The following is a 15,078-nucleotide window of genomic DNA, read 5'->3' on the forward strand; positions in this document are numbered from 1 at the left end:
TTGTATTATAGTAAATGCACACATGTGATGCTGAGACAATGACATCCAATGAATGAGGTGGTGGGCCAGTATCATAGGATTGTTCATTCCTCTTATATAATCTAATATTACATTCTAGTTATACCATGAGGCCATCTAACCAGGGGGGGTTTATCCTGTTTCAGCTGATCATCAGATCTTATTGAATCCTAACTGCAAGATGGTAAATTTATCAGAAGTCTTGAGGGAGAAATGTCAATGTGGAAGTGAAGGTAAGTTAACAACCCAAGGGCAAAGATAAAAACAATGTAGACCCCTGGAGCCCTGGCGGGACCTACACCTGAGCAGGCTGCAGAGGGGGCCCGGGAGGTGTCCCCCTAGATGGAGGTATGAAGGAGGCTTTGTAGCCCCCCTCCTGGGGGGGAGTGGCCGTCGGGTCCCTGCTGGCCAAGGGGCGGAGTTATGCCCCAGCACATTGGCTGAGAGCTATAATGAGGTGCGGGTCACTGCTGAGGTCACCGGGATGGGACTTTCCCTATGTATTGCAATGGTACCTTTTTTCCCCACTCCCCATTCCCTTTACGCTGGTTTTTGCTTTACTTCAACTCAAATGTTGGGATTTTACATGTTTTAAAAACAAAATAATAATAATAAAAATGCCATAAATCTATCCCTTATTTTGTAGACGCTATAACTTTTGCGCAATCCAACCAATATACGCTTCTTGCGTTTTTTTTACCAAAAATATGTAGAAGAATACATATCGGCCGAAACTGATGAAGAAATGTGTTTTTTTCAATATTTTTTGGAGATATTTATTCTGAGTGTCACTCAGATCCTGTATACGCATGAGTGATGTCATCATGCCCCAGCCATTCATACAGCCGGAGCCCGCCAACCCAGAATGAAGACAGTGTTTAGATGGCAGCGCCGTAGAGGAGAAATGGGGCTACATGTGTGCTAACAGGCCCACAGGCCAGTACCGGGTCCCCAAAGTCACCAGAGAAATGACCGTTTAACATGGGAGTATATGAAAGGGGTGCCAAGATTTGAAAAATCGGTGCTCCCCGGTCATAGGCCCCCCGGACAACAAACTTTGCACACTTGTAGAAAAAAAGTGGGGCTACATGTGTGCCAAGATTGGGGTCCAGGAGACCTACGGCCAGCTGGTATCGGGTCCCCAAATCCGGGAGATCAGGCGCAAAAAGGTGTCTCGAGTATAAGCCGAGGGGGCATTTTCAGCACAAAAAATGTGCTGAAAAACTCGGCTTGTACTCGAGTATACAGTATATGGTATATCATTTTTTGCAGTTTCCCTACTGACAACTTTTTAACCACTTGCCGACCGATGCATACCAATATACGTCGGCAGAATGGCAGCGGTAGGCAAATGGACGTACCTGTACATCCCCTTTAAGGAGCCGCACTCTCCGTGACCGTGCCCGCGGGCCCCGAGAACTCGATGTTAGCCGGGTGCCCGTGATTGTGTCATAGAGCTGCAGAACGGGGAGATGCCTTTGTAAACAAGGCATCGGGAGCAGTGATCAGTGTCGTGTGACGCATGTCACTAGTAGCCCAGCCCCCACACAGTTAGAATCACTCCCTAGGACACACTTAACCCCTTAATTGCCCACTAGTGGTTAACCCCTTCCCTGCCAGTGTCGTTTTCACAGTAACCAGTGCATTTTTATAGCACTGATCGCTGTATAAATGACAATGGTCCCAAAATAGCGTCAAAAGTGTCCGATGTGTCTGCCATAATGTCACGATAAAAATCGCAGATCGCCGCCATTACTAGTAAAAAAAATTATAATAAAAATGCCATAAAACTATACACTGTTTTGTAGACGCTATAACTTTTGCGCAAACCAATCAATATACGCTTATTGCGATTTTTTTTGACAAGAATATGTAGAATACGTATCGGCCTAAACTGAGGAAAACATTTTTTTTATATATATATTTTTGGGGGATATTTATTACAGCAAAATGTAAAAAATATTGCTTTTTTTTTCAAAATGGTCGCTCTTTTTTTTGTTTATAGCGCAAAAAAAAAAAAACGCAGAGGTGATCAAATACCACCAAAAGAAAGCTCTATTTGTGGGAAAAAAAGGACGCCAATTGTGTTTGGGTGCCACGTGGCCCGGTCATTGGGCAACCAAATCCTCCAGGGCCGAAGTGATAAAAGGGTTCCTCCATGACAAATGAGCTGAGAAAGGCTTAGACACTGTATTTTAGCACGGTACATGATCTCTATAAAGGGGTCCTTTTCAGGAATACGGAGCCACACAAAGAAGCTGAGAGATAAAAAACAAATGCAAAAAAAATCGATTTAAATTTTCTCGTGGTCAATGCACTAGAAAATAACACAGAAAGGGGACGACTGGTGATAAAAACATTTTTTTTGGGGGGGGGGGGGGGCGTGCTCCATGCCTCTAAATACAAGTATTTTTTTTCCTTTGCCACCAATGGCTGAATAAAGCAGAAGGCAGAACAACCAGAAACAAACAACTACAAGCAATGGAAGAAAGCATAAAAATTAGATACTGGAATAACTGCACAAAAAATTGCTTTCTTTTATTAATCCATTTATAGGCAACTTAAATGCCCACCTACCGTAATAACTTCCTTGCCTGACCACTTTGACTTCTAAAGTTCCTATAGATCTCTTGGATGAATCGGGAACGTTAATAAATCTCAATGATCTGGAGGGTTCCCAAGAAGTTGCTACTAATCATCTAAAGGAACGCCAGTGCTATATATTGGTCAAAATAATCCGTAAGTACACACAAAGATTACGTTTTTTTTTTTAATTACGAGGTTTACTATTCCACATGTTGTCTATTTCCTTTTGTGAATTGAGAATTATTCTCCTTAAAGCGGAGGTTCACCCAAAAATCAACATTCTGCCATTAGATCCAGCATACTGCTGACATCTGCAGTATGCTGTTTCTTTTTTTTGTACGTATCGTTTTATCAGCCGTTGTTATCTGGCTCCGAGCGGGGATTCCTTCCGGATATAGGCGTTCCTAAGCCAAGCAGATTTGATTGACGGGCTGCTAAAGCGTGTCACGCCTTCCGAAAATACCCAAAGTGACACTCGGGTGTTTATGGCGCCTGCGCAGTCAGCTCTACATGGCAGGCGCAGGCGCCGTATAGTGCCGTAAACACCCGAGTGTCACTTCGGGTATTTTCGGAAGGCGTGACGCGCTTTAGCAGCCCGTCAATCAAATCTGCTTGGCTTAGGAACGCCTATTCCCCGCAGAAATCCCCGCTCGGAGCCGGATAACAACGGCTGATAAAACGATAGGTACAAAAAAAAACAGCATACTGCAAATGTCAGCAGTATGCTGGATCTAATGTCAGAAAGTTGATTTTTGGGTGAACCTCCGCTTTACAGTGTTTGTTACCCCAACATTTCATATTCCTGATATGTGCCTGCTGCTGTACCATGCACTTGTATGAGAAAGTATCCTGTTCTTTTTGTATTGCTTCCTTTGTGTGAAATTCCTGATGATCCTGCCAGTCCCTCTGCTATCCTATTCAAATCTGACCACACTAAGTAGGAGAGCACATAGTGGTCAGTTCTCTAGCTATGCTGGGAACTCAATGTACTCTCCTCTAACAATCAGACTTTTCCTGACACGCCCCCACCCTGCACAGTCTGTCACTGGGGAGCTCAGTGTGCTGCTGCTTCTCCTCCTCCAGCTCTTATGCAGCGGAGAACAGAAGGAATGTGATCACTTATACAAAAGGGGGAAAAAAATATTTAGAATTCTTTTTTTTATTTACACAAATGTTTTGTCTGTACAAAAAAGAAACAAAAGATAACTTTGATGCAGATGACTGATTACTTTTTTTGTAAAGGTCGGGTGCTAGGCAAGAAATACATTTGTTGATGGGATGTTAACAGCTCTTCCTATTATGACAATATGCATATCAACAATGGGCCAGATCCTCAAAAGGGATACGCCGGCGTAACTGCTGTTACGCCGTCGTATCCCTGTTCCTAACTATGGAACTGATCCACAGAATCAGTTTTCCATAGTTAGGCAGAAGATCCGGCATGTGTAAGGGACTTACACTGCCGGATCTTAGGATGCAGTACCGCATCCGCCGCTGGGGGCATTTCGTGTCGAAATGCCGCCTCGGGTATGCAAATTAGCACTTACGGAGATCCACAAAGCTTTTCAGCTTCGTTTTTTCTCCGTAAGTTTTAGTTTGCAAACGCAAAATTAGGGCTGCTTTTACAAAGTGTAAACTGTTTACACCATGTAAAAGCAGACCCTTCTGTCCAGCGACGCGATTTTTTTTTTGTTTTGAATTTTTTTTCCCCGCCGTATCTTTTTTTTTTCCCCGACGCAACTTTATTGACCCGTCGTGATCCACAAAGCTCGGCGTAACGTAATTTCGCGCTATGCACGTCGGGAAAATGACGTCACGAGCATGCGCAGTACGGCCGGCGCGGGAGCGCGCCTAATTTAAATGGGAATCGCCCCCATGAAAAGAGGAACGCCTTGCGCCGGCGGAATTTAAGTTACACAGCCAAAAATTTCTAGGTAAGTGCTTTGTGGATCGGGCACTTAGGTAGAAATTTTAAGGCAGTGTAACTTAAATGGGAAAATTTACATTACGCCGGATCTTTGTGGATTACCCCCAATATTCTTTATCGAGTAGTTTTAGTAACCAAATAATTTTATTGCATCTAGATTAACACACATATTGCTACTTGATAACATTATGGAGTCTTGAAAAATATCTACAGACAACTCAGGTACCATACAGTGTCTGTTTTAGTCTCCATTCATTCACTGCACCCCTATAAAGTGCCTATACAAACACCTATTTTCTTAGAGGCAGTATTTGCATAAGCATAGTGATTCCCAAAACCCTTCTGATGAACATATCTTACACCGTACAAAGGCAATCCATTTTTTACCTTAATGCATTCCCTGCATTAATGTAACAAAATCTCAGTAGCACACAGCCTGGCTCGAGAGTCTGCCCGCATGCGTGCCCCCATAGCAGCCGGCCTGATATGGGGGCACTCGTAAAAGAGAAGGAGCAGACAGCGCTGATGGGTGCCCCCGGAGGAGGGCAAAAGGGGCCTCTCTGTGCAATTCCTATTGCACAGAATGGGTAAGCATAACATCTTTTTCATTTAAAGTTGTTGTACACCCTCACATATATCCAGTGAAGTGACTGGCCTCAGATGATACACAGAGACAAAACAAATCCTCCGACATAAGTTGTACTCGTTTATCCACAGTACCGCCTTCTTTCCCCTACAGCCATTCAAAGTGCAGAATTTACACAGGATCTCTCAGCTCTGAAAAGCAGGGGGAAGAGAGCTGAAGTTACATCAGTGAGGAGAGCTCAGAGAGCTGATTGGAGGAAAGGGACACCCCCCTTCACACAGCACACAGAAACAGAGCTGAGTCAGTCAATCAGCTCTCTCCCGTCACCATTTTCTCTAGGTATCAGGAAAACTTGTCACAAGGGACTCCTGCTTTTAGCAAAGGAATGAGGCAGCAGACAGAAATTACACTTAGCCCTCATTCACACCTAGGCGACAAAACGCCTGAAGCGCGACGCCCGTGCCGCTGGAGGGGAGAATTTCCATTGATGTCTATGAGATGGTTCACATCTCATAGACGCCGTACGCCTGCCGCCTGAAAACAAGTCCCGGACCCTTTTTTTCAGGCGGCATTGGCGTTCGGCCATAGACATCAATGTATATTCTTTGTTAAAAAAAAAAAAAGTTACCTAATCGCGGCAAAATACGCCGCATACGCAGCGTTACAATGTGAATGGAGCCTTAGTGCTCTGGATTGAGACAAGTACGCCCTATATAGAGGGACATGCTTTGTTCATATTTTAGGTCTGATGTTTACAACCACTTTAAGGGAAAATTATGTTTGCCCTTATAACCAGCATTGCGCTGGCTCAGAGTATTAGGTTGACCATCCTTCAGTCCAAATATCTAACAGATTCCTCCATCCATGCTATACAAGGAGGATGGACAAATAACCCTGCTGGGCTAATGTAATCTGACAGCTGCCGGCTGTCAAAAAAAAACAAATAGCGACTGCATCTAGTTGGATGCAGTTGCTGTTTCGCTGACAATGTTGCGCCCAGCTCCTCTGATTTTTTATGTCAGGCTGGAGGGGGCTTAGAGGACCACCCAAGAAGCAAATTTCAGACAGGTCGTCAGGAACCAGTCGAAATTCAATGTACGACCAGCGTGGAATGTTGGATGAGTGTGCCTACAGCTCATGATCAGGAAAAGATCTCTAGTCTAATCAGAGTTGTGTTTGCGTATCATGGGCATTAAATGACAGACTAAATTGGCAGCAGATACCCTGTGGTGCCTTTTTATATGTATAAACCACATTTCGTGCCCCACAATTTTGCTGTTGCTGTCTGTGATTAACTCTGTAGGAGTAGAAGGAGCAGAGCAAGCCCGCTATGAATCTATGCTGGAGAACCTGTGGAAACGTCATCCAGAGTTAGCAGGTGAGAACAAACGAAATGAACAACCATTCAAATTCTTATCACATACAGAAGGATGGAAACAGTAACTTATGGAACATTCTGTATGTACATATGTAATAACATTATGGTGTTGAAAGTGTATATACTATACACAATAAACAATCCTGTGAAAATAGTAATGTGTAGTATACAGTGGCGGCTGGTGCTCAAAATTTTTGGGGGGGCGCAAACAAACAAAAAAACGCAAACAAAAAAAAAAAACATCAATTGCAGCCCCACTGTGCCCTTCAAACGCAGCCACTGTGCCCATCAAACTCAGCCATTGTGCCCATCAAACGCAGCCATTGTGCCCATCAATTGTCGCCACTGTGCCATGCCATCAATTGTCGCCACTGTGCCATGCCAAACGCAGCCACTGTGCCATGTCATGAAATGCAGCCACTGTGCCATCAATTGTCGCCACTGTGCCCATCAATTGTCACCACTGTGCCATGCCATGAAACGCAGCCACTGTGCCCATCAATTGTTGCCAATGTGCCCACCAATTGTCGCCACTGTGCCATGCCATCAAACACAGCCACTGTGCCATTAATTGTCGCCACTGTGCCATGCCATTATTGTCACCACTGTGCCCATCAATTGCCGCCAGTTTGAGCCCTCAAAAACCGTCAGTTTGTCCCATAAAATGCTGCCAGATTGCTCCCCCCCCCTCCAAATACCACCAGATTGCTCCCTCCCCCCGCCCGGCACTTACCTTTCTGGGGTCAGCCATCCTCCCTCCACGATCCCTCGATGTCTTCTCCCGCCCTTGATGACGCTTCAGCCAATCAGGTTACCGGTAACCAGACCCGGTGAACCTGATTGGCTGAGACGCGTGTCAGGCCCCGTACACACGACCGAGGAACTCGACGTGCCAAACACATCGAGTTCCTTGGCGAGTTCAGTGTGGAAGCCGCCGAGGAGCTCGGCGGGCCGACTTTCCTCATTGAACAACGAGGAAATAGAGAACATGTTCTCTTTTCGGCCCGACGAGTTCCTCGACGGGTTCCTCGCTGAAAAGTGTACACACGACCGAGTTTCTCGGCAGAATCCAGCTCCGACCGAGTTTCTGGCTGAATTCTGCCGAGAAACTTGGTCGTGTGTACGGGGCCTCAGTGTTAACCAGTGTTAACCCCTGGTTAACTATTTGGAAGTCGATTAGAGCCAACAGGCTGTAATCGGGAAGCCTATCAGAGCCGCTGGCTCTGATAAACACTTCCAAAAACCAACCAACTGCTGTTATTCAGATGGCCAGCGCTCACCAGGGGGCTGGCCATCTGAATAGTGGGCGGCAGCGGCGACGGCGACAATACATAGATTCATGCAATGCATGAATCTATGTATTGTTGACTTTCAGTGGCGGTGCAGGAGAAAGAGGGGGCTGCGCTCCTGCGCCCACTATGGATGCACCGCCACAGTTAGTATAGCTGTAGTCATTGGAGTCTAAATCAACATACAATAATGATGATATATAGCAAGAAATATCCAATGGAGAATAATTTCATGATTGGAGCATGGCAAGGATTGATTTTGGAATGTTTCCAGGTAAATTTTTCAATAAAAACAATTGAAACGGAAATATCCAATGGAGGAACATGGTCACAGCAGTCCCAACCATGGCTGGGCTTAGCTCTGTCTATTGTTCCCACACCAGATGAATTACAGGGGCTTGATTTAATCCTATAAAATGTGGCAACCCATTTTACAAAAGTACCTATTAAAAGGCATGCAAATTATTTTATTAGGGTACAGGGATGCATGTTTCCCATCCCCATTCTTTTTTTTGCTGAATAAATAGGGAGGTGCACCTTGGGGGTGAGAGGGTTGCTTAGCAACCTGTTAAATATGGGTGCAACATGTAATATGTTGCGAAAGATGGAGTTACATTTTAAACAATATCTAAAAATCTTTAAAACAATTGTAAATGCTAGATTATTTTTTAATTAACCACTTGCTGGCCACGTAACGTACATGTACTGCGGCAAAGTGGCTCTATTGGGGATCAAATACCACCAAAAGAAAGCTCTGTTTGTGGGGAAAAAAAGGACATCAATTTTATTTGGGTACAACGTCGCACAACCAGCAATTGTCAGTTAGACCCATTTCACACTGAGGCAGTTTTCAGGTGCTATAACGCTAAAAATAGCGCCTGCAAAGCGCCCTGAAAGAGCCGCTGCTGGCTTTCACACTGGAGCGGTGTGCTAGCAGGACGGTAAAAAAAGTCCTGCTAGCAGCATCTTTGGAGCGGTGAAGGAGTGGTGTGCATTCTGCTCCTCCTCCATCGAAATGAATGGGCACTGCGGCTATACCACCGGCAAAGCGCTGCTGCAACGTCGCTTCGCGGGTGGTTTTAACCCTTTTTGGGCCACTAGCGGGGGTTAAAAGCTAAAAATAGTGGCGACCCACCGCCCCAGTGTGAAAGGGACTTAACCACTTAAGGATCGCCTAACGCCGATATACGTCGGCAGAATGGCACAGCTGGGCACAGGCACATACAGGTACGTCGCCTTTAAGAGCCCAGCCGTGGGTCCGAAGCTCCGTGACCGCGGGACCCACAGACCCGATCGCCGCCGGTGTCCCGCAATCGGTCACAGGAGCTGAAGAACGGGGAGAGGTGTGTGTGTAAACACACCTTCCCCGTTCTTCACTGTGGCAATGTCAGTGATCGTCTGTTCCCTGATATAGGGAACGACGATCACTGACGTCACACGTCCAGTCCCGCCCCCCCTACAGTTAGAAACACACATGAGATCACACTTAACCCCTACAGCGCCCCCTAGTCGTTAACTCCTAAACTGCCATTGTCATTTTCACAGTAAGCAGTGCATTTTTATAGCACTATTCGCTGTGAAAATGACAATGGTCTCAAAAATGTGTCAAAATTGTCCGATGTGTCCGCCATAATGTCGCAGTCTCGAAAAAAAATCGCTGATCGCCGCAATTAGTAGTAAAAAAAAAATTTATAAAAATTCCATAAAACTATCCCCTAATTTGTAAACGCTATAAATTTTGCGCAAACCAATCCATAAACGCTTATTGCGATTTTTTTTACCAAAAATAGGTATAAGAATACGTATCGGCCTAAAATTGAGAAAAAATTATGTTTTTTATATCTTTTTTGGGGATATTTATTATAGCAAAAAGTTAAAAATATAAAAAAAAAATTCAATATTGTCGCTCTATTTTTGTTTAGAGCTCAAAAAATAAAAACCGCAGAGGTGATCAAATACCACCAAAAGAAAGCTCTATTTGTGGGAAAAAAGGACGCCAATTTTGTTTGGGAACCACGTCGCACGACCGTGCAATTGTCAGTTAAAGCGGCGCAGTGCCGAATCGCAAAAACTGGCCAGGTCCTTTACCTGCATAATGGTCCAGGTCTTAAGTGGTTAAAGTAACGCAGTGCCGTATTGCAAAAAAAATGGCCTGGTCATTAAGGGGTTAAAACCTCCTGGGGCTGAAGCAAACATGTTATACTTACCTGGTCTGTGTAATGGTTTTTGCACAGAGCAGCCCCAATCCTCCTCTTCTGGGTTCCCCCGCAGGCACTACTGGCACCTCCCCCTAGCACTGCTTGCCAAGAGGGCACTCGCCTGCTTGCTCCCGAGCCCTGATCTCTATGTCCATTGATACACAGAAAGTGGCTTGGCCCCATCCCCCACTCCTTCCTCACTGGCTGTGATTGATTGCAAATAGCTCCCACTAAGAACAAAATAATGCAGCGTCAAAACACAAAAATACCAATAAATAAAGTGCAATCTAAACACTGAAGAGTGACACTATTAGTGTTCTATATACAGTATCACATATAGAATTAGCGTCCCTCCAAGGGCAAAATAAAATTGAAGGAAAAAAAATGAAATAAGTCCACAAATAGAAAAGTCTGTGGATACTTCGTAAAGGGGTTGTAAAGGCAGAAGGTTTTTTATCTTAATGCATCTTATACATTAAGATAAAAAGCCTTATGTGTGTAGCAGCTCCTCTCAGCCCCCCCCCCCCCCCAAAACTTACCTGAGGTCCCTCTCTGTCCAGCGATGTCCATGAGTGTCTCAGCCGTCCGAGATTCTCCTTCCTAATTGGCTGAGACACAGCAGTGGCGCCATTACCTCCATCTGATGTCAATAAAAGTCAGCTAGCCAGAAAGGGGGCGTGGCCGGTTTGGGGCTCCATGTCTCGGCTTGAGTTCCCCCTATAGAAAGCTGCTTGTTGTGGGGGCACTGAACAGGAGGGAGGGGTCAGGAGCCCCGAAGAGGGACCTGAGAAGAGGAGGATCCGGGCTGCTCTGTGCAAATCCACTGCAACAGAACAGAGCAGGTAATTGTTGCCTTTTTTCGGTTTTGATAGCTAAGGGTCCTTTCACACGTGCGTTTTTTCATACGTCCGTTTACGGACTGCAATGCTTTCCAATGGGATAGCATACGTTAGCGGATGAGCATCCGCTAACATCCGTCTCCGTTAAGCTCCGTTTTTTTGAACGGAAGAAAACCCTATTTTTCTTCCGTCAAAAAAACAGAACGGACGAAAAACGGATGTTAGCGGACGATCCGTTTAACATCCGATCCGCTAACATCCGTTTTTCATCAAAATATGTAATAAAAATAAAGTTCTAACAAAAAAAAAAAAAAACGGATGAAAACGGATGAAAAACGGATCAACTGATGATAAAAACCTGATCTAAAAAACGGTCCGCACGTGTGAAAGGACCCTAAGAGGGCTAAAACTTTGTAAATTAGTGGATTTGGTAACCCAGACAATATTAAAATTTTTGGCTTTTACCTACTATTGAGCACTACTGTATAGTATTTTGGTGGCTCCTAACTTCTTGAATTCTGATAATGAATATATGTAATTCCAGAGATGAAGATTACCATGTATGTTTTTCTTTGCCAGAACGCCTACAAAAGCTATCTAATCCTAATGTGCGGGACAAAATGCGCAATTCTAACAACAAGAAATTGCGAGCCTCCAAAGAAACTCCTTTCACTTCTCCTACAAAACCAAGAGCTGCTTCACAGCAGAAGAGCCGGCCAACCTGAAGAGCCGATGTACATTTTGGGGACTATCAACAGATCTAAAGTCAATAGAGAAGATATACAGCTTAGACAGAGACAATTTCATTTTGTTATTATGTTTATTTAAATATACAGTGGAACCTTGGTTTACGAGTAACGCAGATAACAAGTGTTTTGAAAGACGAGCAACTTTAACCACTTAAGACCCGGACCAATATGCAGGTAAAGGACCTGGCCCCTTTTTGCGATTCGGCACTGCGTCGCTTTAGCGGACAATTGCGCGGTCGTGCGACGTGGCTCCCAAATAAAATTGGCTTCCTTTTTTTCCCACGAATAGAGCTTTCTTTTGGTGGTATTTGATCACCTCTGCGATTTTATTTTTTGCACTATAAACAAAAATAGAGCGACAATTAAAAAAAAATATATATATTTTTTACATTTTGCTATAATAAATATCCCCAAAAATATACAAAAAAAAATATTTTTCCCCTCAGTTTAGGCCGATACGTATTCTCATATTTTTGGTAAAAAAAATTTAAAAAAACGCAATAAGCGTTTATTGATTGGTTTTTCGCAAAATGTATAGCGTTTACAAAATAGGGGATAGTTTTATGGCTTTTTTTTTATTAATTTTTTTTTTTTTTACCTCTAGTGGCGGCGATCAGCGATTTTTTTCGTGACTGCGACATTATGGCGGACACATCGGACACTATTTTGGGACCATTGTCATTTTCACAGCGAAAAGTGCTATAAAAATGCACTGATTACTGTGAAAATGACACTGGCAGTGAAGTGGTTTACCAGGAGGGGGCGCTGTAGGGGTTAAGTGTGTTCTGAGGGAGTGTTCTTACTGTGAGGGGCATGGATGTGCGTGTGACGTCACTGATCGTCGTTCCCTAACACAGGGAATAGACGATCACTGACAGCCACACTAGGAAGAACAGGGAAGGTTTGTTCTTCCTCTCTGTGACCCGATCACGGGACACCGGCGGTGATCGGGTCCGCGGGCGCGGTCCCGGAGAATAGGACCAGGTCGCGAGCGGCGCACTCGTGACCCGCGGCTGTGCTCTTAAAGGCGACGTACGTGCCTGTGCCCAGCCGTGCCATTCTGCCGACGTATATTGGCGTAAAGGGGTCCTTAAGTGGTTAAAAAATAAATAATCTAACTCGGTTTGCGAGTATTGTCTCGCAACACGAGCAGAATTCAAGCAGGTGTGCAGTACCGCTTTTGGCCAGAGGTGCAGGGGCGCCGGTGACACTCGGAACGGTTCGGAAAATCTCAGAAACACTCCATTCCCGAGTGTTTCTGAGCCTTTCCAAGGGTTTCCGCGATAAGCCGAGCTGTCCCTAGGTATTTCCGAGGCTCTCCGGCGCCCCTCCGCCCACCTCTGGCCACATGCGGTATTGCATGCCATAGAAGTCAATGCAGAACGAATTATCTTTGTTTTCATTTACTTCTATGGGGAAACTCACTTTGATATGCGAGTGCTTTGGATTACAAGCATTCTCCTGGAAAGAATTATGCTCGTAATCCAAGGTTCCACTGTGCAAATAATATAGAAAGCCAGCTTGTTACAAGGGTACCTCACCCATAAATATTACCCACCACCAAAAACATTTCTGATCAAGGACTTTACTGGTACCAGAGAGAGACAGTCACAAAAATATTATTACAAAATCCAGTAAAAACTATTTAAGCAGAGACAAAAAAACATAAAATGTGACTTAGGCCATATCCATAGATAATAATAGATTAACTTTGCTGTATATTTCAGAGGTCATCTTAAAAAGAGGTTTGACTTCTTGAAAATATACATCAAAGTTAACCTATTATTGTCTATGGCCTAAGTCACATTTTGAAAAAAAGTTACTGGATTTTGTAATAAATGTATTTTTTTAGAACATTTGTGACCGTCTCTCTGGTACCAGTAAACTCCTTGATCATAAATGTCGTTGGATGTTTATTTAGATGCCTTTTTTTATGTCTTTTACTAGGGAAGCCACATAAAAATCAAACTTCTCTTCAAAAGTTTCACACTACCATCAAAATAAGATCCAAACAATTGATTGGGCCAGATCCACGTAGATCGGCGTAATTTTAAGCAGGCGTAGTGTATCATAGTTACGCTATGCCGCCGCTACTTTGAGGGGCAAGTGCTGTATTCACAAAGCACTTGCATCTAAAGTTATGGCGGCGTAGCGTAAATGTGTCGGCGTAAGGGCACGGAATTCAAATGACAAAGATGTGGGCGTGTTTTATGTTAATTCAACTTGACCCCACATAAAATACGTTTTTTTTTTTTTTTTAACGGCGCATGCGCCGTCCGTGGGGGTATCCCAGTGCGCATGCTCAAAATCACGTCGCAAATAGTCAATGCTTTCGACGTGAACGTAATTTACGCAAAGCCCTATTCGCGAATGTTTTACGCAAACAGCGTACACGACGGAAAATTTGACGCTGGCCCGACGTCAATACTTAACATTGCGTACGCCTCATAGACCCAGGGGTAACGTTACGCCGAAAAAAGCCTTACGTAAATGATGTAAAAAAATGCACCGGCCGGACGTACGTTCTGAGAATCGGCGTATCTAGCTAATTTGCATACTCTACGCGGAAATCAACGGAAGCGCCACCAAGCGGCCAGCGTAAATATGCACCTAAGATCCGACGGCGTACTAAGACGTACGTCAGTCGGATCTAGCCCCCATTCAGTCGTATCTTGTTTTGTGGATACAAAACAAAGATACGACGGGGCATCCTAGAAGTTACGCGGCGTATTAATAGATACGCCGCCGTAACTTCTTTGTGGATCTGGCCCATTGTATTTAATTTATTTCAGGCTCATATATAGCAACGCTTTACGTATATATTGTACATTCACATCAGTCCCTGCCCTCATGGAGCTTACAATCTAAGGTCCCATTCATTCATTGCAATGGGTAGGGGCATTTTGGGAGCGCTGTATACAGCTCTCCCAAACCACCCCAAAGATGCTGCTTGCAGGACTTTTCCCGAGCGTCCCACAAGCACACCGCCCGGGTGTGAAAGCACTCATTATAATGAATGGGAGGCAGTTTTCAGCAGCTTTATAGGCGCTATTTCTAGCGCTAAAATGCCTGAAAACTGGGAGTGGGAAAGGGGTCTTACAGTAAGCCTCATACACATGATCGGATTTTCTGAAGGGATTTGTGCGACGACAGGCTATTGGTGGAAAATCCAACCGTTTCTACGCTCCATCGGACAATTGTTGTCAGATTTTCTGCAGACAAATGTTGGATGGCATGCTTTAAAATTTTCCGTGGACAATTGTGTGTTGTCGGATTTTCCGATTGTGTGTAAACAAGCATCAGAGAAAAGTCCAAAGTACAAACACGCATACTCTGAATCAATGCTCACCAAAAATGACATTAGCAGAAGGCGTCCAAAAGGTAGCGCTAAAGAGCTGAAAAAAAAACACATTGTTTTGTGTTTGTTGGCCGACAATTGTGTGCCGTTTGTAGGCAAGACAAATTCCAGGCCAACGCCCTTCGGACAAAATCCTACTCTTTGTCTGCG

At 44.4% G+C, this 15,078-nt stretch overlaps 1 protein-coding gene across 2 annotated transcripts in view; it reads left to right on the forward strand.

The window, feature by feature from the left end:
• Nucleotides 1-11,723, forward strand: part of C1H22orf15 (chromosome 1 C22orf15 homolog) — a 34,845-nt gene extending 23,122 nt beyond the window's left edge. The window contains exons 2-5 of one of the 2 annotated variants that reach the window (XM_040349003.1): nt 165-251; nt 2,635-2,757; nt 6,421-6,495; nt 11,401-11,723. In XM_040349003.1, coding sequence (XP_040204937.1) covers nt 165-251; nt 2,635-2,757; nt 6,421-6,495; nt 11,401-11,546 — 431 coding nt within the window. In that variant the 3' untranslated portion in view covers nt 11,547-11,723. The remainder of the gene's footprint in view (nt 1-164; nt 252-2,634; nt 2,758-6,420; nt 6,496-11,400) is intronic. The other variant, XM_040349011.1, reaches the window with a different exon arrangement.
• Nucleotides 11,724-15,078: the final 3,355 nt, after the last annotated feature.

This window comes from Rana temporaria, chromosome 1 (assembly GCF_905171775.1).
Source record: "Rana temporaria chromosome 1, aRanTem1.1, whole genome shotgun sequence".
Lineage (NCBI taxonomy): Eukaryota > Metazoa > Chordata > Amphibia > Anura > Ranidae > Rana > Rana temporaria.